Below are 22,163 nucleotides of genomic sequence, written 5' to 3' on the forward strand. Positions count from 1 at the left end.
AAAAATATTATGTGATTTCTTCCACATCTATCCTAACTTTGGTAGACAAAGTTAACGGATACATGATAAATATCTTCTAAAATTAATCAAGGTGCGCGTAAGTTGATCTGAACAACCCAATTATCAAAAATAAAATAAAATATTATTGATAAGTACATCACCACACACAAGTATGCTTAAAGAAGGGACCATGTACAATTCTCTTTTGTGGCTATTCCTTTTTCTACAACTAGAAAAGTGCTTAAGCTTGTAGAGTTGTGGTATTGGTCATTTTCAATATGTTGAAAAGACAAGTGTTGTTGTCAAGGGGCATTTTTTTGGTCATAATATATCTTAAAAATAAAATAAAACAAATAGAAGGTGATTGAAATTTATTACTACAAATTATCAAGAATTATATTGGATTGATAAGTAATTATTCATCATTAATTAGATCTCAAATTTAAGTTTTATGTATGAAGTCATGTTTGTTCGAAAGCCTTTTACCAAAAAAATTTCGATGCGAATTTTAAGATATAATTTATTTCTATGTTCAATCACCATAATTGATTTAATAACAAATGCATTTACATACAATTGTTTTATCTCCCATCGTTAACTCAAAACTAATAAAATGAATACTAAGAAGTATTTTCTGTTGATAAATCAAATCAACATTAATAAGCCACTTTTATTGGTTTACTCAATTTGAGGGGAATATATATATATATATATATATATATTTGAGTACCATATCTTAATTAATAATTTAAGATAATTTTATTTTTCTTCATTTTCTTTTCAAAACTTCCACTATGAAGAATAAAAATCCACACTTTAATCAGAAACCACATAAACAAAGAGACAGAAAAAAGAAAAGAAAAGAAAAGAATATAATATTAGAGTTTTCTGTTAATTTATTTGATTTGACAAAAGAAAAAAAGAATATATTTCATGTTGTTTCTTTGCTTTTTAAAAAAAATCATCAAGGATTTTAGACAACAAGAGTTAAAGCATCTAGTATTTTATTTGACCTCAAATATTGTGTGCAAGTGTATTTGTTATTGAATCAAACATGATGACTGAGCATACAAACAAATTATATTTTACGGTCCAATAAAATTTAAATTCGTGTTGAAAAATTTCTTGTTAAAGAGTAAAATACTTTCTAATAAAGATAACTTTATGTATTAGACTCAAATTTGAGAACGATAATAAATGATAAAATTTAATACTTTCTTCATTCCAAATAGTTATTACGTTTCGCTTCTCATAATTTAATAAATCTTTAGCATAAGATATTATATTTCCTAATATTAATATAGAAAAGAAACATATCTTAAAACGTTTGTCAAAATTTGTGTTATCACTATTTTATTTCTTTGAAAGTGTTTGATTAGACACGAAAGAAAGAAAAAAGAATTAAAGAGTAAGAAATAGTTCACATGAACAGAAAAAATGCCATTATAATTTAACAACATAATAATAACATACTCAATGTAATTATATGAGTAAGATTGGAAAAGCTAACTTGGGAGGTAGAAAAATTGTTTGCCACTATATAACAACAACATCATATCCCGTGTAGAATAGTTATTTACCACTATATAATAATTTAATAACAACAATTCCAGTGTAATCACACTAGTGAGATCACAGAACTAACTTGGGAGGTAGAAAGATTGTTTGCCACGATAATTTAACAACAACAACATTTCCAAAGTGAAGTTTGCGGAACTAACTCGAGAGCTAGAGAAACTGTTTTTGATAGATTCTCGGCGGTATAATTTAACAAGTGGAAAATACTTGATTAAATTTTTCTACATAAATCCACACACTCTCTCTTTCTCTCTCTTCAGTACCTTTCCCTTCTCTCTCATCTGCAAACAACACTGTATGCCTCTGTGTATTGCTTCTTCCTTCAATTGGAAAAATTTAGATCAATTGATTCCTCAAATAGCTATAGATTCTACTCCTGATCTCTCTGCCATTCTCTCTCTCTAAAATCCCTTCTCTCTTTCTCTCTCAATCAGCAAAAACAGTCCAGCTCATTAGACTCATTGTCACTATTAGTCCATTCATTTGTTGTTTCAGCTATATGGGTTTTTTTCTTTATCGTTTTTCTTAGTGAAATTTGCCACACCCATCAGCCCATTTTCGGTTTACAAGCACTTTCTTCTGAAAATTGAACTAAAGACACCCAAAAAGGAGCTGAATTTGTTGTTTTAGCTATATGGGTGTCATTCATTTCCGTTTTTCTTGGTGAAATTTAATATACCCATAAACCCATTTTCGGTTTACAAGCTTTTTTCCTTGTGGGGTTTCCTGCATTTAATGCACTGTTACTACAAATCCCCCAAAAGGCGTTGCAATTACTGCAGTTCAGTTCTTAATAAGAAATTGGGTTCTTCACTATTTGAAGAATTGATGAATTTGATGATTCTTATTGGGAGGATTGAGTTTTGGAGCTGAAAGAGTTGGTGAGTTTGATGAATGAATGGGAGGAATTGGAGCTGAAAATGGGGTTTTTAGAGATTGGGGTTTACTGTTAGGGATAGTATCGGGGTTGTCATTTTTTTATGTTTGTCACTGGTAGAATGAATTCAGATGTCAACAGAGCTAGTGGACTAATTGAAAGGGATATTGAACAGGTACAAATATACTGTCAACTCTTGTCATTATTTTAAGCCTGTAATAATGTGAATAATAATCACTGAATTATTTGTTGAACATGCATTTCAATGGATATGTTGCTTTCCTTGAGCCGAAGGTCTATCGAAAACAAGCTCTTTAGCCTCCCAAGTAGTGTTGTTAAAGGCGTGTTTAGGCTCAAAATGTGTTGATTGCCTCACTTAGTGTGCACTTCACTATTGTCATCAAGGCTCAAAGACATAATTTTTTTTCAATTTCTCTGTTTATATATTTGTCTGTCATTCATGCTTATAATTATTAGTCTTGGACTTAATATATACTATTTGTATTTTTTCTCCCTTTGCGTCCTTTTTTTCATTAAATCCCATACTTTATTTGCGAGCTTTGTGCTTAAAGCCCCAGCAGACCTTAGAGTTTTTTTATGCCTTATATTTTAATAACACTGCTCCCAAGCCCCAAGGTACGAGCAAGGTCTGCGTACACTCTACCCTCTCCGACATTAGACAGGGTATGTTGTTGATGCATTTCTGTCATATTGGTTATCTGTATTAAGCTGGATATGCATGTTTAAAGAAGTTAATTGGATTTAGAATATTTGTTTCAGTAATGCCTTTGGTCTATGCCTTAATCCTTTGTAGAAGAAATATGGTTGAATAGAGATCTTAGTGAATGAAGGATGTTACGTGAACAAGTATTAAGGTTGTCTCATTAGCAAGTTTTCTCTTGCTAATGAAGCTAGAATTTGTCTCCTTCAGATTTTGTAATTTTTTGAAAAGAAACTTTTTTAAAAAAAATTAGTAAAGATAGCAGATTTTGTAATTTTCCAAATCTGAATTTGTTCAACACCAAACAAAAACTTTGATTTTAATAATTAGTTTACACATAAAGTTTTGGTGAAAGGAGACTTCAGATTCAAAATTAGTAGAAATTCTTACCACATAGTCTATGAGATTTTTAATGTTAAAAAATGACTGTTACTAATGCACCTACTTTAAAGAGTCTGTCTTGTTGTATATACTTCCATGCCCTAATTCAGAAGTTTTAATTGTTTGCGAGCCTTTTAATATTAGTCATTCTCTCTTTGCATATGCAGCATTTAGTTTAATGTCCTATTAGCTTCATGTTCCTTTTGTTTGATTTTTCTCAGGCAATAACTGCTCTAAAAAAGGGGGCATGTTTACTCAAGTATGGAAGAAGGGGAAAGCCAAAGTTTTGTCCCTTCCGTCTGGCAAATGTAAGCTTCATTTCGTTCTTTTTTTGTTACTTTATCTTACATTTGGCTCTTGCCTTTCTTGGCATTGAAATCTTGTTTGAGATTGTATGCATCCCAACATTGTAATATATTAGCTGTGTGAGTGTGAGATGGGCGGCCATGTAGATCCAACTATACCACAATTGGCTGCACTTAGATTTGTTGGGTGAGACCCCACATCTAGACGACTAGATGTTGTTACAAGAACCCCTATCATTTATTCGGGAGATCGAGATAGAGTTCTCCATACTGAGAGTTTTAGGACGTAGAACTGTTTGCGAGGAAGCGTGTAATAGGTGGACATTGGCATCCTCTAAAGTTGGAAGTGTAGGTTCACCATGACGTTGGTATCTTAATGAAGCAAATAAGTACATTTATGCGTATCTTTCTCCTTGATTTTACAGTGCTGTTGAAGTTTGTTGTGTTTTGGCCTATATTCAATTTTATGTGTGTCCATCGTGTAGATATTTCATCCTCAATGCTCGTTTCAGTTCTGATTAGTGACTGATAATATTTACTAATATGGATTTACTTATCAAAAAAGTAATAGATTTAATATCATGATTGCAATTTCTTTTTGTTACTCTGCTTCGGTTTTCGCATGCATGTATCTCAAAACTCGAATTGAAGTAGTATCCTTTAGATATGCAAATAATACTAGGAGAATGTCTATTGTGATGTTTGAAAAGTAAACATAAGGAATCAAAGTCCTTCAACCTCTGTGACAATTTGAAACTGATAAATAGTAACCCAACTGCCATACACAAAAAAGAAGCAAAAATAGTCACTCTGTTTCATGATAATAAGTAAGAAAACTAGAGTTCACTGAAAATCGGCAGTCTGAGTTCTCTTCCAAATGCTTGCCTTAACCATTGGCACAGAAGTTCTTTGTTCATAATTCCTGTTGTCATATAACCATTGTGAAGTAGTGTTTTTGACTGCTTTTAGAATACACGTGTGAACTTCATCCCAGGTATTTTGTTTTTTGTTTCCTTATCCCAAATAGTGCCAACATTTGAGCTCATGTTTCTAACTTTCTGGGGTTTAAACCTAAACCCTTTGAGGATCACCATTTCCTTATTTGTTAGGTTGATGACTTTGCTTATAAATAAACTGTTACTGATATGAAATAGTCTTAAGCTCGCTGTATAGATATCAATTATTTCAAAATACCTTTCATTATTGAGGTAGGAATTTACTACAAAAATCTCTGTGTATTGCTTCATTGTATCGCAGCTTACTGAACTACTGTGCTCCTTGGAACTTAGTTTTAATTGAAGGTAATGCTCAGAGTCTAAAGAAGAAGTTTGTCATTATGTTTCAGGATGAGTCTGCTCTGATATGGTTTTCAGGTAAAGAGGAGAAACACCTTAAGCTGAGTCATGTGTCAAGAATAATATCTGGACAGCGCACTGTAAGTTTTCTCTGCTGAAGATAGCTAATCTCCATTCTATGAACTTTTGACATGTTTTATTTGATTCTGTCTACAAATTTGTCCTTCTTTCTACATCTCCTTCTGTTTTTCTTTTAATGGAGATGGAAGAACTTATATGGTGAAAGGTCAAATATGTGGTTAAATATATGTGTATTAGTGGCTTTCAGATGTTAACCAAAGTCGATGTCAAATGGATTTACAAGTCATCATAGTTCAGTAATTAGCTTGCATCTTAATTAGCCCATGAGCTTCTGTTTCACTGAATGTTTGTTTTCTGTTGCTTGGCACAAGCAATCCCTCCTCGCTGTTCATTAGTGAACACATAGAAATAAGGTAATAGTGAAGGTTTTAAAAGATGTTAAGGTTAATACGGAGCTAAAGGAAAAACAAAAACTGCGGCTGAAACAAAAAGCCGACAAAAATAACAGAATAGAAGTAGAAGGACCTCTTTAATTTCAGGCTACATACATAAGAACCTCCAATGAAATAAAAACAGTAACACATGACCTAACAGTTCACTAAATAACTCCTAAATAATTGGAATACATGACTAACAACTAATTGGCAAAGTCTTACTAAAAACAAAAGCAGTTAAATTAAATTTACTGCAGTTCAACAGTTCACTAAATAACTCCTAACACTCCTTGCTTTGGAAACTGTAAACTCCAATTTTCTGTCTGAGAAGCTCGAATTTGCTGACCGGTAAAGACTTATAAACAGGTCTGCTTGCTGGTTTTCAGACTTGCAGTAGACTAGAGTCATTTCTTCCCTTTGCTACACTTCTCTCGGGAAATAGAACTTGATGCTGAAATGCTTGGTCTTCTTGTGAAACACCGGATTGCTTGAGATTGCAATAGCTGCCTGGTTGTCAACAAGAATGATAGTACTTTCCTTATGTTTCAAATGTAAATCACACATGATCTTTCTAAGCCACAAGTTTTGGTTTACTGCTCCTGATGCTGTTATAAATTCAGCTTCTGCAGTGGATTGTGCAACGATTTCCTGGTTTTAGATGACCATGAGAAGGTTTGAGATTGCAATAGCTAATGTAAATCATACATGATCTTTCTAAGCCACAAGACTTGGTTTACTGCTCTGTTGCTGCTATGAATTCAGCTTCTGCAGTTGATTGTGCAACAATTTCCTGTTTCTTAGATGACCATGAGAATATTCCTGAACCTAGGTTGAAACAATGGCCAGAGGTACTTCTCATATCATCTGCGGATCCAGCCCAATCACTATTTGAGAATCCAAGTAACTTGAAGCTTGGACACTTCTCAAACTTTACACCATAGTCAACATTCAACAATACCTTTAATATATCTTAATATTCTTTTTGCTGCTCTTAAATGCAATTCACTTGCACAGTGCATAAAACGAGATAAGAGACTTACAACAAATATAATATCAGGCCTTGTTGCAGTGAGATACATTAAAAAGCACCCAATCAAGCTTCTATAATAACCTTCATAAACTTTGTCGACTCCCATCTTCTTTATAGAGCTTCTCTTTTGCTCATCGACTTGCATTCCTCCATTTGAAATTTCTTCAGAATTTCCTTTGCTTATTTCTTCTGGCAAATGAACACTTCACTTTTGCTTTGCTTGATCTCCATTCCAAGAAAATAGGCCATAAGACCAAGATTGTCATTTGAAAAAATTGCATCATTTCTTCTTTAAACTCCTCAACCAGCCTTGTATTATGTCATGTTACCAGAAGATCATCAACATAAAGCGACATAAGGATATCACTGTCTTTATGTTTTACATACAAAGTGGATTCGGATAAGCTTTTTTTAAAGCTCAAGCTTAACAGATGATCATCTATCCTACTATACCAAGCTCTTGGCACTTGCTTTAGACCATAAAGAGCCTTTTTTAGCAGATAGACTTTGTCTTCATCACCATGTTTCACAAATCCTGATGGTTGCTCGACATATATTTCCTCCTCCAGTATGCCATTTACAGAAGGCTGATTTGACATCGAGTTGGAGCACCTTCCATTCTATTTGTGCTGCTATTGCGAGTAGCAATCTGATTGTATTTAACTTTGTTCTGAAGACCCATCTCACATCAATGACTTTTCTATCTTCAGGTTTGTTGACTAACACCCAAGTTTTATTTTTCTCAATCATGGAGATCTCCTCCTCGATTGCTTTCTTTTATTTGGGGTCTTGAAGAGCTTCTACTGGTCTAGTCCCACTGTTTTTTTTTTTGACAAAGGTAACAGTTTTGTGTATTAATATTTAGCACTAAAGGCTGGGATCCCAAATTTACATCATGGAGCTACATACAATTGCGTGTACTTAAAACAAAACTAAACTAGATCCTACTTCATCTTACAAAGGACCTAGGATATCTCTAACCGCTATAGGATCATCTACATACTCCGAACTACACCAATAGCAAAAAGTGATTATGCAGTTCATTTTAATCCTGTGTAAAGGACTACTACTACTCTCAAAGCATCTCATATTTCTCTCCTTCCATATGGTCCACCAAATCACTGCTGGGACAATCCTCCATCTGCTTTGGTCTGTACTGCCACTGCCTTCATTGTTCCAGCTTTCTATAGCCTGACTTGCCCTTTGTGGCATGGTCTAGTTTGTGCCCCTGAAGCTAGTAAATAAGTGCCACAGTTGCCTAACCACCTTGCAATGAAGAAACAGATGGTTGATTGTCTCTGCCTGTTGCTCACAAAAAAACATCTAGGACACATATGTATTCCCCTCTTCATTTAGATTCTCCTGTGTTAGTATCGCCTCTTTAACTACCAACCAAGTAAAGACTGTCACCTTATATGGAATTTTGACTTTCCAGATAAGCTTCCAAGGCAAAAATCTGAGTTGAGTCCCCATTTGATTCAGGTTCTTGTAGGCAGAGCTAACTATGAAGATACCTTTGCTGTGATGAATCCATCTAAGAGTGTCTTCTCCCTATTTCAATCCTCCAAAATGGTCCAGGGTGCCATAAAATTCAGCTAGTCTATCCACCTCCCAGTCTGTATCCTCCTTCTGTATGTTAAGTTCCATCCATGGATGGACCAAACTTCTTGCACAGTGGCCTCATGTTGCTGATTCAACAGATAGATGTCTGGAAAGAGCTGTTTGAGGCTGCCATTTCCTAACCAATTATTGTCCCAAAACAAAATCTTTTTTCCATTGTTTACATTGAATCTAGTTCTTTGAAAGAAACAATGCCACAAATTTCTGATTGATCTCCATAGGCTAATACCATAGGTAGAAGTCACTTCCTTAGTTTTCCAGTGATCTATCTTCTCATACTTGGCCTGAATCACTCTAACCCAAAGGGCCTGCTCCTCTTTAGGAAATCTCCACAACCACTTCATCATAAGGCTTTTGTTCTGTTTCTTCAAGTTTCTAATGCCTAAACCACCTTGTTTCTTTGAAAGAATTACAGTCTTCCATTTGACCAAAATGAAATCCTTTGTATTCTTTCTCTCCATTCCACAAAAAATTCCTCCTTAATGCATCAATTCTTTCCTCCACCTTAGGGGGAGAGGAAAAACTGACATCAAATATGTTGGCAAAGCATCTAAGACTGAGTTGATCAGGGTCAATCTTCCACCTCTAGACAAATATTGTGCAGTCCCACTGTTCATTCTCCTGATTTCTTGAAGTTATATTTTTACTGATCTCTGAGAATTCATTCTCACTAAAATGAACATCTCTTGTAATTGTCATCTTTCCTGCTTGAGGATGATAAATCTTGTAAGCTTTAGAAACTCCACTATAACCCTCAAGGATGCATGTTAATTGCCTTCTTGTCAAGTTTGTCACGTTTAATGTGAGGAACATGAACAAAACACACAACCAAACACTTTAAGAAAACTTTGTGAAGGCTTAAACCCGTACCAAGCTTCAAATGGTGTTTTATCCTCCAAAGCTTTCGTTGGAAGTCGATTCTGCCTAAAAACTACGGTATTTGCTGCTTCTACCCAAAATATCTTAGGAAACTCCTTCTCATGCAACATACATCTGGCTATCTACATTATCCATCTATTTCTTCTTTCACTAACACCATTTTGTTCTGGTGTCTATGGTGTTGTAAGTCGATGCACAATGCCGGCCTCCTCACAGAATGAATCAAATTTTGTTGAGGTGTATTCCTTCCCATTATCAGACCTCAAAGCTTGAATCTTACAGTTACTTTGATTTTCCACCAATTTCTTGAATTTCCAGAATACACCAACAACTTCTGACTTGAATTTCAAGAAAAATATGAAGGCATGCTTGACACATGAAGTCTTGAGGAAGAAAAGAAAGATCATACTTCCGTGGTGCTCTTTATGTGGAAAGACGGGGGAAACTAACAGTCACCTATTCTTACATTGTACTTTCACAGCACAAATATGGTCCATGTGTCTCAACTATTTAGAAGTGAATGGACTATGCTCGAACATACAGCTGATTTACTTAGTTGTTGGATCAGGAGAGGAGGTAGCAAGAGACAGAAGACCTGGTGGAATTTGATTCCATATTGCATTTGGTGGACAACGTGGGAGGAGAGGAATAGTAGGAATTTTGAAGATATATCCAATTCCATTCACAAGGTTAAATGGAATTGCATTGTATCTCTATATTTTTGGTGTAAAGAGATAGGATTAGAGGAATCAGATCAACTTTTAGAACTCTTAGGATCCTTGTAAGTATTATGCTTTTTGTTCTTTTCTGATTTTTTAAAGGTCCCCAGCATTTCCTTAATGCTGAAGAATATAATGTTTACCAATTCTCAAAAATTTCAAGAAAAAAATCCAACACATTCTTGTAAAATCGTCAATGAAAAGAACATAATAGATGCTACCTTGTAGTGATGGAGTTCTTTGAGGCCCTACGACATCAGTGTGAACTAGTCGTAACTTTTGTGAGGCTTTTGGAAATGACTTTCTGTGTTGTTTACCAAATTGGTAGGCATGACATTTAGTGGAGTTTGCTTCCAGATCAGGTAGGTTCACCATCTTCAACTTTTGCATTTTGACAATCCCTTCATAATGATAATGCCCAAGTCTCTTATGCCATAACTCAGCGGCATTTGTTTTTGCTGAATACAACATCTGGTCTTCCTCAAATAGATCTAATGAGAAACTTTTTCCTCTCATTTTGACTTTAAACAAGTCATGTCCCGAGGAATCCTTAATCAAGCAATATTTATCTTTAAAATAAAGTTTGAAACCTTTTTCTAACAATTGACCAACACTTGACAAGTTCCGATCTAAGTCAGGTACATAAAGAACATCTGCTATTGTTTATGTAACCACTTGTGTCTTAATTGCAATAGTTCTTCTTCCTTTTTGCTAGAATGTGACCAGCATGGCCTATTCTAACCTTTGCAACTCGAGTAGGCTTCAATTCTTTGAAGAGTTCTTTATCATGATTCATGTGATTTGTGCATCCGCTGTCAATCAGCCACGGCTCGCTTGAAACATTACTTGCAAAACATTATACAACAAATAGCCGATCCTCCTCTTGTTCATTAACAACTTGAGCATCTACATCCCACTGCTGAGTTTTGTTGTTACAAATGATTGCTTCGTGCCCAAACTAATTGCACTTACTGCACTTAGTTCTGGCCTTCTCCAACACTTACAAAGAGGGTAGTTTCCTTTGAAGCCCTATTTTGTTTTTGTTATTGCGCGCTGCACCTTCTCCATATGCTGGTTGGTATGTCTTGCTCTTCTTTCTCTTATATCGTCCATCATCTTGATGCTTGGCAGGTAAGGCTCCTTCAACATCTCCTTCTTGTCTCACAACACGTCGTTGCTTTTGTGCTTGAAAGGCACTTAAGAGCTCTGTTAGTGTAATATTGGACAAGTCCTTAGTATTTTCTAAGGTTGTAATGATCGCCTCAAATTTTTCAGGTACCGTTACAAGGATTTTCTTAACGATCCTTGAATCGTTAAAAGTGGAACCCAACAATCTGATGTGATTTGCTATGTTAAGAAGTCAGTCAAAGTACTCCTTTATGGTTTCACTTTCCTTTATCCTTTGCAGCTCAAACTCACGTACCAAATTCAGCACTTGCATCCCTCGAATTCTTTCATCTCCTTCATACTCAGTCTTGAGATAATTTCATACCTCTTTTGCTGACTTCAGGGACATGATACGTCATACGAGTGAAGACAGTGAATGAAACTGCAACAAATAAACATGCCTTTGCCTTTGATTTCCTAATTTTCCTTTCCTTGTGATTTTTAATCTGTGCCATCGTGAGATTGTTTGGCAAGGGAGCAATCTCGTATTCATCTTCTACAGCCTCCCAGAGATCCAAAACTTCCAGATTTGCCTGCATTCTAACAGCCTAGATTTGATAACTTTCTCCACCAAAAGTTGGTGGTGCCATTGAAGAAAAACTTCCTTCTTCGTTCATAATATTCACGAAATCTGATTTGCGCGCACACACAAACAGGTCCTTCAAGAAAATAAAGCTCCTGATACCAATTGAAGGTTTTAAAAGCTGTCAAGGTTAATACACAACTAAAGGAAAAACAAAGACTGCGATTGAAACAAAAAGACGAGAGAAACAACAGAATAGAAGTAGAAGGACCTCTTTTATTAATGCTTCATGTTACATATATAAGAACCTCGAATGAAATAAAAAAATAATGCATGACCTAGCAGTTCACTAAATAACTCCTAAATAATAGGAACACATGTTGCCCCCAAGGCCTAGCTCAAGTGGCAAAAGGTGGAGGATTTGTGGCTTAGGTCGCAGGTTCAAGCCCACACCATGCAAAGAAAAGTCCGGTATTTAAGTGGAGAAGAGTAGAGGGGCGGGCCCATTATCCACCGAGTTTAGAAGGCTGTGATTGGTCCAAAGGATGAGTCACAGACGGATTTCTTGGTTATCAAAAAAAAAAATAGGAACACATGACTAACAACTAATTGACTGTCTTACTTAAAACAAAAGCAGAAGCATATTCGTAACAAATAGACAAAGAGTTCCTTGGAGAGAACTGTAATCCAACGTGCATCGAATTAGTGAGATCTAACAAGATAAGCAACCTAAATGTTAAATTTGATACAGAATTTTAATCAATGTTCTTGAACTATCATGAACCATGTCATCAGCGTCCACAAATGTGTCTCAAAAGAATAGCTTCTTTATTTTCTTTTGGAAATATCATGTTAAATACATTCTTAGTCTTTTAACTGTCAAAATTAAGAGGACATAAGAGGAAGAAAAAATTGGAGGATGGTAGGGATCAAACATCTTCTGCTAAAGGAATTTTTGCTTATGTCATGGTTAATCAACAAAATGCATAATAATCTTTTTGTCTTCATTTCTCTGTCTCTTCCATATGTATATCCGCATATGCTCCTCAATAAGTAAACATGGTTACACGTACATACTTTTTTCCTTTGAACTGGTGAATAAATATTTATTGATACTAAAGGAAAACACTCAGATGGTTTTTGCAGATGCATAATGAGGGGAACTACCTATAAGAAAATTAAACAGAAAGGCCCCCATGTGGAAGATCAATAAACCTGTAAAGGACTAATGAACTCTAGCATGCTGTCTTCATCCTTTATGTCTTGCATATTGCACCAAAAACTATACCAGAATTTTACGCTTGATGTCTTTTCATATGTTATATACGTCATTCTGAGGAAATATTGCTGAATTTGTATGCTTATTTTCATGTTAAAACTATGTGGTCGTGTGAACACTCTCGGTTAAAGTTCATGCTATACTAGTTGTTGTTGGTTTGATTTTGTTCACTTTATAGTAATTAATGATTTCTTTTGGCTTGTTCACATAGGTACATACTTTGATGATGTGAATTTGGCATCAGTGTCTTTTTCTTTTTTATTTTGCCAAATTTCTAGTTCTTATTAGACACGTTTTTTCAGTCTAGTCTAACAACCTATATGAAGGGTTAGTCGTGTATCTGACTGATAAACATTGCTTTTGCTCTTTTCCAGCCAATATTTCAAAGGCATCCACGACCTGAGAAAGAGTACCAATCTTTTTCTCTTATATATAATGATAGATCACTGGATTTGGTAAGAATTTTATTAGTAATAGCTGTATCTTTTTTAGAGGGGAAGTTTTGTATGTAATTCATGCAATTCTGTCTTATTTCATTGTTATTTGAATGAATCTGGTTACAGAAACTAACTCTCTCACCTTGCTCTTCAATCTTATGTTTTAGATATGCAAAGATAAAGAGGAAGCAGAGGTATGGTTTAGTGGCTTGAAGGCTTTAATTTCACGTGGGCACCAGCGAAAGTGGAGAACAGATTCAAGGAGTGATGGAATTCCTTCTGGTGCCACTAGTCCCAGAACATATACGCGGAGAAGCTCTCCTCTGCATTCTCCTTTTGGTAGTGGTGATAGCTCACAGAAGGTACATTCCTTCCCTCACGCCTAAGCATGCATATGCAGCTGATACTTTATGTTTGTCAATATTGAGGTTGAAATTATATAATTTTGTTTTGCTCTAAGTTGAATGACATATTTTTCCATCAGGATGGTGGTGACCAACTTCGCCTTCATAGTCCATATGGAAGCCCACCTAAAAATGGTGTAGATAAGGCCTTTTCTGATGTTATTTTATATGCTGTACCTCCCAAGGGCTTTTTCCCTGCAGATTCTGCTAGTGCTTCAATTCATTCTTTATCTTCTGGAGGTTCAAATGACATACATGGTCAGATGAAGGCAATGGGTATGGATAATTTTAGAGTAAGCCTTTCAAGTGCTGTTAGCTCATCAAGTCAAGGGTCTGGTCATGATGATGGTGATGCATTAGGAGATGTTTTCATGTGGGGGGAAGGGACTGGTGATGGTGTCCTGGGTGGTGGACCTCATAGGATTGACAGTTGTAATGGTGTCAAAGTAGATTCGTTGTTGCCCAAAGCTTTAGAGTCTGCAGTTGTACTGGATGTCCAAAATTTGGCTTGCAGTGGAAAACACGCAGCACTAGTAACAAAGCAGGGTGAGATGTTCTCTTGGGGTGAGGAATCAGGAGGCAGGCTTGGGCATGGTGTCGATTCTGATGTTTTTCATCCAAAGCTTATAGATTCCCTCAGCCATACAAACATTGAGCTTGTTGCTTGTGGTGAAAATCATTCCTGTGCTGTAACACTTTCTGGTGAATTGTACACATGGGGTGCTGGTGATTTTGGTCTTCTTGGGCATGGGAATGAAGTTAGTCATTGGGTCCCCAAAAGAGTAAATGGACCCTTAGAGGGCATACATGTTTCTTATATCTCCTGTGGGCCCTGGCATACCGCTGTGGTGACCTCTGCTGGCCAATTATTTACTTTCGGGGATGGAACTTTTGGAGTTCTTGGTCATGGAGATATAAAGAGTATTTCAAAACCAAGGGAAGTGGAGTCTCTGAAGGGGCTTCGAACTGTTCGAGCAGCTTGTGGGGTTTGGCATACTGCTGCAGTTGTTGAAGTCATGGTGGGGAACTCTAGTTCAAGCAATTGTTCTTCAGGGAAACTTTTTACTTGGGGAGATGGGGATAAAGGTCGACTTGGGCACGGTGACAAGGAGTCGAAACTTGTTCCTACTTGTGTTGCAGCTCTTGTTGAACCCAATTTTTGCCAGGTTACTTGTGGACATAGCTTGACAGTTGCTCTAACCACTTCAGGTCATGTATATACAATGGGAAGTCCTGTATATGGTCAATTAGGTCATCCTCAAGCTGATGGGAAGCTTCCTTGTCATGTTGAAGGAAAACTTTCAAAGAGCTTTGTGGAGGAGATAGCATGTGGTGCTTACCATGTTGCTGTATTGACTTCCCGAACTGAAGTTTACACATGGGGAAAGGGAGCAAATGGAAGATTGGGTCATGGTAATACTGATGACAGAAATTCTCCCACCTTAGTGGAAGCTTTGAAAGACAAGCAAGTCAAAAGTATTGCTTGTGGTACTAATTTTACGGCAGCTATTTGCCTTCATAAATGGGCGTCAGGGGTTGACCAATCCATGTGTTCTGGCTGCCGTCTTCCTTTTAATTTCAAAAGGAAGCGCCACAACTGTTATAACTGTGGTCTAGTCTTTTGTCATTCATGTAGTAGCAAGAAATCACTGAAGACATCAATGGCACCAAATCCCAATAAACCTTATCGTGTATGTGATAATTGTTGTAATAAATTGAAAAAGGTTATTGAAACTGATGCTTCATCTGAGGCTTCCATGAGTCGAAGAGGAAGCCTGAACCAGGGGTTAACTGATGACATAGACAAAAGTACTAAGCTGGATATAAGGTCTCGACCTCATCTTACTAGATTTTCTTCGATGGAATCCTTCAAACAAGTTGAAACCCGCTCCAAACAGAAGAAAAAGTTTGAATTCAACAGCAGTCGTGTGTCACCTATTCCTAGTAGTAACTCACAATTGGGAGCTCTGAATAGTTCCAAATCTTCCAATCAAGTGTTTGCCTCGTCCAAGAAGTTCTTCTCTGCTTCAGTTCCTGGTTCAAGGATTGTTTCTCGAGCAACATCACCAACATCTAGACGGGCCAGTCCACCTCGTTCTACTACACCAACTCCAACACTGGGTGGACTTACATCTCCAAGGATTGTTGTGGATGATGCTAAAAGGACAAATGGAAGTCTTAGTCAAGAGGTTGCTAAATTAAGAGCACAGGTAGGTTATTTTTCTACTATGCAGCTATCTCCTTCTGATGCAGTTTCTTCACTTCTCTACATGTTTTTATACTTGTTTCTGATATGGCTCGCAAACTTTGCAATGAGGTGCTTATTTGGCCCGTCACAAATAAAAAGTACCAAAGTGTCTCTAGTTTTATGAAAAACATTAAGCTGCATTTATCGAGTTGGTGATGGAAAACTGAGATAAGCTTGTGTATGATTTTAATGCTTGTGCCAACTTTTAATATTGCTATGTGTCCAAACTCCTTGACTATCTTTATCATAGGTGGAAACTCTTACACGCAAGGCTCAACTTCAAGAGGTAGAACTGGAAAGAACTAGTAAGCAGCTGAAGGAGGCAATATCAATTGCGGGGGAGGAGACGGCCAAATGCAAAGCAGCAAAAGAAGTGATCAAGTCACTTACTTCTCAGGTAAGTTAGAGTCATTTTTACCATTAGACTTTTAAGTTGTGACAAAAGTTGTGCATAAAAAAATTGTGCTTCTCATCATTTCTCAGTTTCGTTGGCTTCTCGTCCTGATATTATGTACTGTGTGTCTTTATTTTTTATAGCTGAAGGAAATGGCTGAAAGGCTGCCAGTAGGTCCTGGCCGAAACATCAAATCTCCTAAATCAGTTTCCTCCGAATCCAATATTACCTCCAGCGATATACCTAATGGCTGTATTGACCAAGTTCACAGTCAGCTTACTTTTCAAGAACTGGGGTCAAGTGTACCTAACAGCCAGTTGCTTTCTAATGGATCAAGCAATGCCAGTAATCGCAGTGCTGTTCACAATAGACAAGGGAATCCAGAGGCAACAACAAAAAATGGGGGCAGAACAAAAGAATGTGATTCTCGTAACGAGAATGAATGGGTTGAGCAAGATGAGCCAGGTGTATATATTACTCTTACCTCTCTACCTGGAGGCGTCAAAGATCTTAAAAGGGTTCGCTTCAGGTAAACAGCCAATGCAAATCTCCTGTTATTGTTCTTTGTGGCTGCTGACTATAACCTGCCAACTTCTCTTTGTCTTCTATGTGTACATTAAAGAAAATACATTTGAGCATGTGAACAAGATCCTCTTCGTTGCTTTTATATCTGCAGTTATCCCAGAGTCGCCAATTAAATTTATGCTGTTTGTGCTATAGACCTCTTTTTACTTGTCAAGATTGCCAAAACTTCACTACACAAAAATTATACAATGAAATCATATAATCATTATTTTTGAATGGAATCAAGGCTAATAATGTATGTCAAAACTTGCAGTCGGAAGCGGTTTAGCGAGAAACAAGCTGAAAAATGGTGGGCAGAGAACCGTGCAAGAGTTTATGAGCTGTACAATGTACGTGTAGTCGACAAGGCAAGCATTGGCACTGCAAGTGTGGATTTAGCACATTGAGACCTGCAAATTACCATTTGTACATGAGTTTTCCTTTTTCCTTTTTGGTCCTAACTCAAGTTCATGCCCCACAGTGATTCACATCATGTTGATCATATAGGTTTAGTGTTTACAAATTTGTAGGGAGGAATCAAGGGTTGGCATAGAAGTACTAGGAATTAAATGTTTGCTTGTAAGATTTTGCTAGTCTTTTTCTTTCCCCGAGGACCAGACCAGTAGCGCACGGTTTGAAACACAGTGGATAATTGTCTTGCCCTTTACCCACTTACATTCCTGGCTTTTGTTGGTGGCTGCACCCACACATCACGCGCTACGCTCTTACCCTTGGACCAAAGCCTTGTGGGCTTTCTATTATTCCAATGGCTTGACCACTCTATTTGTTTTTCCCCTTCCTAATTGCTATGTGGGGGAATAGAGATGTAGTTTTAGTAGGTTGCTTGCTCTTGTTGGGAGAAGGTCCCTTGTAAATTTTCCCAAGTTAATGCATATTTGGATTTCAAATCCATACTCTCTGTTCCTATTAATCTTTCTGTTCAATTTTCCCTTTTGTTTATGATTTATCTATATTACTAATGATAATGGAGAATATATTGATTGAAATGTCAGTTTGATTACTAGAACAATTATATAAATGCGTCAAGAATTATGTAAATTTCCTAGAATGATGTCAAAAAGGTCCCAAATGGTAATTATCTGGACTAGTTAGAGCACACAAATTATAACCTACGCTAAAACACTTCTAAAAGTTGCTGCAAAAAGTATCTATTAGTGATGCTAATCTAACCGCCGCTACAACTTATGAAAGTTGTTGCACAATTCGTATTAGTGGCGACAATAAAGCTGCAAAAATTATTCAAATTTGATGCTAAAACTCATAAACCATAACCACCGCTAAAAGTATTTTTATTAGTAGCAACCATAAAGTTGTTGCTAAAAGTTATTTTTAGCAGCGACTATACAAGCTGCTAAAACGCCAAGAAGTAAAATTATTATTAGTGGCGGTTATAACAGCTGCAAAAAACTTTTGATTTTTGTCACTAAAGAGGCGACTATAACTGCCACTAAAAGTTATAAATGCTGTTGCTAAAAGTTACTTTTAGTGGCGACTCAGACTTCTGCTAAAACAGTTGATTTGACAAAGAAGTTCTTTTGGCGGCGACTATAAATGCCGCAAAAACGTCTAAATGTCGCTGCTAAAACATTTTAGTGGCGACTTTAATCGCCGCTAAAGCACCTGAAAGTTGTCGCTAAAAGTCCTCTTTAGTGGCAACTTTAATCGCCGCTCAAGCACCTGAAAGTTGTCGCTAAAAGTACCTTTTAGTGGCCACTTTAATCGCCGCTAAAACACCTAAAAGTTGTCGCTAAAAGTCCTCTTTAGTGGCGACTTTAATCGCCGCTAAAGCACCTGAAAGTTGTCGCTAAAAGTACCTTTAGTGGCGACCAAAAACACCTGAATGTTGTCGCTAAAATTACCTTTTAAGTCGCCACTAAAACACCTGAAAGTTGTCGCTAAAAGTATCTTTTAGTGGCGACTTTAATCGCCGCTAAAACACCTAAAAGTTGTCGCTAAAAGTACCTTTTACTTGCGCCTTTAAAGCACCTGAAAGTTGTCACTAAAAGCGCTGAGGTTGCCGCTAAAAGTCACTCTTAGTGGCAACCCTAACCGCCGCTAAAACATAAAATTGTAGTTGCTAAAAGTTGCTTTTTGTGGTGACCTAAACAGCTGCTAAAACATAAAATTGTTGTAGCTAAAAGTTGCTTTTAGTGGCGACCCGAACCGCCGCTAATACGTCTTAATGTCTTTGCTAAAGTCCCTTTCAGTGGCAAATTTAATCGCCGCTAAAAAGTCTGAAGTTGTCGCTAAAAATATCTTTTAGTGGCGACTCTAACCGCTACTAAACCATAAAACAAGGCCCGGAACGGAAAATATAATTTTTTTTTAATTTTTCGTTTGTTATAAATCCATGAATTTTTGGGATCTGTTAGCTCATTAGATTTTTGCCGATTTTTTTTTGGTCGACCTTTACGACCTTATTAATGGTGTGCGTTGTTCTGGAGGGGAAAACATCGGCATTTTAAAGTTCAAACGAGGTTCTAACATAAATACCAATTTTTTTATTTTTGTGTGGTATAGTCCATGATTTTTTTTGTAATATGTAATGTTGATGTGTTTTATACCGACATATTTTGTGAGCGTTCGTGACAACCTTATTAATGGCTTGCATTTTTATGAAGGCGCAAACTTTGGTATTTTCAAGTTCAAACGAAGCCCGAAATGGAAAATACTATTTTTTTCATTTTTCATGTGCTATAGTCAATGAATTTTGGATGATATATGATCCCGATGGATTTTTGGATGAAATTTTCTTTGTGTGTGACAACTTTATTAATGGCGTACGTTGATTCGAATGAGAAAACGTCGGCATTTTCAAGATCAAACAAAGCCCGAAAGGGAAAATATCGATTTTTTCATTTTCTGTGTGCTATAATCCACATGGATTTTGGGTGATATGTGATCCCAACAGGTTTTTGGCCGAAATTTTTTATGGGCGTCCGTGATGACCTTACTAATGGCGTGCGTTGGCCGGAGGTGCAAACATCGACATTTTCAATTTCAAACAAGGCCCAAAACATGATACTAATTTTTTCATTTTTCGAATAGTCCATGAATTTTTGGTGATATGTAATCTCGACAGGGTTTTGGCCGAAACTTTTGGTAGGCGTTCGTGACGACTTTATTTATGGCATGTGTTGGTCCTGAAGGGAAAACATCGACATTTTCAAATTCAAACGAGGCCTGGAATGGAAAATATCGATTTTTTTTATTTTTTGTGTGCTAGTCCATGAATTTTGGTTGATATGTGATCTTGTGAGGTTTTGGCCAAAAATTTTGTGGGCGTCCGTGACAGCCTATTTAATGTTGTGTGTTGGTTTGGACGGGTAAACATTTGTATTTTCAAGTTCAAACGAGGGCTAGAATAAAAATATCAATTTTTTCATATTTCGTGTGCTATAGTCCATGGATCTTGGGTGATATGTGATTCCGATGAATTTTTAGCCGAAATATTTTATCGACGTCCGTGACGACCCTTTTAACGGTGTGTGTTAATACGGAAGGGAAAACGTTGGCATTTTCAAGTTCAAACGAAGCCGAAATGAGAAATACATATTTTTTCCATTTTTCATGTTCTGTAGTTCATGAATTTCGGGTGGTATGTCATTCCACGTATTTTTGGCCAAAATTTTTTGTGGGCGTCCATGACGACCTTAATAATGGCATGCGTTGGTCCGTAGGGGAATACGTCAGTATTTTCAAGTTCAAACAAGGTTTGAAACTATAGAACATGAAAATATTAATTTTTCATTTTTCGTGTACTATAGTCCATAGATTTTGAAAGATATGTGATCACGATGGGTTTTTGGCCGAAATTTTTTGTGGGCGTCCATGTCGACCATTTTAATGGAGTGCGTTGGTCTGGAGGGGTAAACTTCTGCATTTTCAAGTTCAAACAAGGCTCAGAATGGAAAATATTGATTTTTTCATTTTTCGGGTACTATTATGGATTTTGAGTGACATGTGATCCTGGTGGGTTTTGGCCAAAAAAAATTTGTGAGCGTCTGCAACGACCTTATTAGGATTTTCAAGTTCAAACGATGCCCTGAAGGAGAAATACCAATTTTTCCATGTGTGCTATAGTACATGAATTTTGTGGTAATATGTGATCCTGTCGGATTTTTGACCGAAATTTTTGTGGACGTCTGTGATGAACTTATTCATGGCGTGGGTTGGTCTGGAGGGGCAAACGTCGACATTTTCAAATTGAAACGATGCTTGGAACGAGAAATACTGATTTCTCATCTTTCGTGTTCTATAGTTAATGAATTTTGGGTGATATGTGATCCCGATGAGTTTTTTATTGTAATTTTTTATGGGTGTCTGTGACATATGCGGGTACAATGAATTCTATATTCATTTTCCACAGAGAATCTGAAAAATAAAATAATAGAAGAGATACCGTGAATATGAAAACAATAATCCATATCAGGGAAGAAGAAAAGTTACCTGTCATTTTTTGGGAAAAGTTGAGATAACTATGGAGAATTTTGAAATATATTCAGATAAAAGAGTTTTTTTTTAGAATTAAATTAACTTAATTTATACTTTATGCAGGGGTACAAACATGTAAAGCAAGAAAATAAAATTAAATACCTAAACTACCACTCTAGCAGTTGGTTAAGATTGAGGACAAATTTGGTACATTTTAATGTGAACTGGGTTTTTTGGTAATTCTATGTTGAGTATCATCTTAGAATTTGGTTGTACATACAATTATAATAGGCATAATACATAAATTGGACCCTAAACTTGGCTTCGAATTTTAAGTATGACCTCTAACTTTCAAAGTGCACAAGTAGGCACTTCAACTATCCAATTTTTAAACAAAAAAACACGCGAATCCTTTTAGGCATAATACATAAATTGGACCTTAAACTTGACTTCGAATTTTAAGTATGACCTCTAACTTTCATAGTGCACAAGTAGGCACTTTAACTATCCAATTCTTAAACAAAAAAACACGCGAATCCAACCTGGCATAACTCGTGATTGAGACGCAATTCAGGCGCGTCAGGGATATTTTTCGAGGCCCACAACAGTAAAAAAAAAGCGAAAATGACAATTTTACCCTTAATGAATCCCTTTTAAATATATCTTTATTTTTTTAAAATCAAAATCCCATTTTTCTTCTTCTTCTTTCTAATTCTAGTACTCAAGCTTTTTTTCTCTTTTTGTGCACAATTTCTGGTTATTTTTTATGTAA

General features: G+C 36.4%; 1 protein-coding gene across 1 annotated transcript; it reads left to right on the forward strand.

Moving 5' to 3' along the window:
* Positions 1 to 1,818: 1,818 nt before the first annotated feature.
* LOC102600493 (uncharacterized) lies at positions 1,819 to 17,884 on the forward strand. Its single transcript, XM_006349739.2, has 9 exons — positions 1,819 to 2,630; positions 3,779 to 3,865; positions 5,208 to 5,297; positions 13,264 to 13,344; positions 13,494 to 13,688; positions 13,811 to 15,940; positions 16,229 to 16,375; positions 16,516 to 16,901; positions 17,211 to 17,884. Exons 1-9 carry the CDS (start codon positions 2,559 to 2,561, stop codon positions 17,341 to 17,343), a joined length of 3,321 nt encoding a protein of 1,106 aa, XP_006349801.1. The 5' UTR covers positions 1,819 to 2,558; the 3' UTR covers positions 17,344 to 17,884.
* Positions 17,885 to 22,163: the final 4,279 nt, after the last annotated feature.

This window comes from Solanum tuberosum, unplaced genomic scaffold (genome assembly GCF_000226075.1).
Source record: "Solanum tuberosum cultivar DM 1-3 516 R44 unplaced genomic scaffold, SolTub_3.0 scf00114, whole genome shotgun sequence".
Taxonomy (NCBI): Eukaryota; Viridiplantae; Streptophyta; class Magnoliopsida; order Solanales; family Solanaceae; genus Solanum; species Solanum tuberosum.

Bases quoted from the DNA above. Each gene is read 5' to 3' on its own strand.
- LOC102600493 (XM_006349739.2), top strand. From the start codon at position 2,559: ATGTTTGTCACTGGTAGAATGAATTCAGATGTCAACAGAGCTAGTGGA. The intron at 13,689-13,810 runs GTACATTCCTTC...TTTTTCCATCAG, and splicing joins GTGGTGATAGCTCACAGAAG to GATGGTGGTGACCAACTTCG. The intron at 16,376-16,515 runs GTAAGTTAGAGT...TATTTTTTATAG, and splicing joins TCAAGTCACTTACTTCTCAG to CTGAAGGAAATGGCTGAAAG.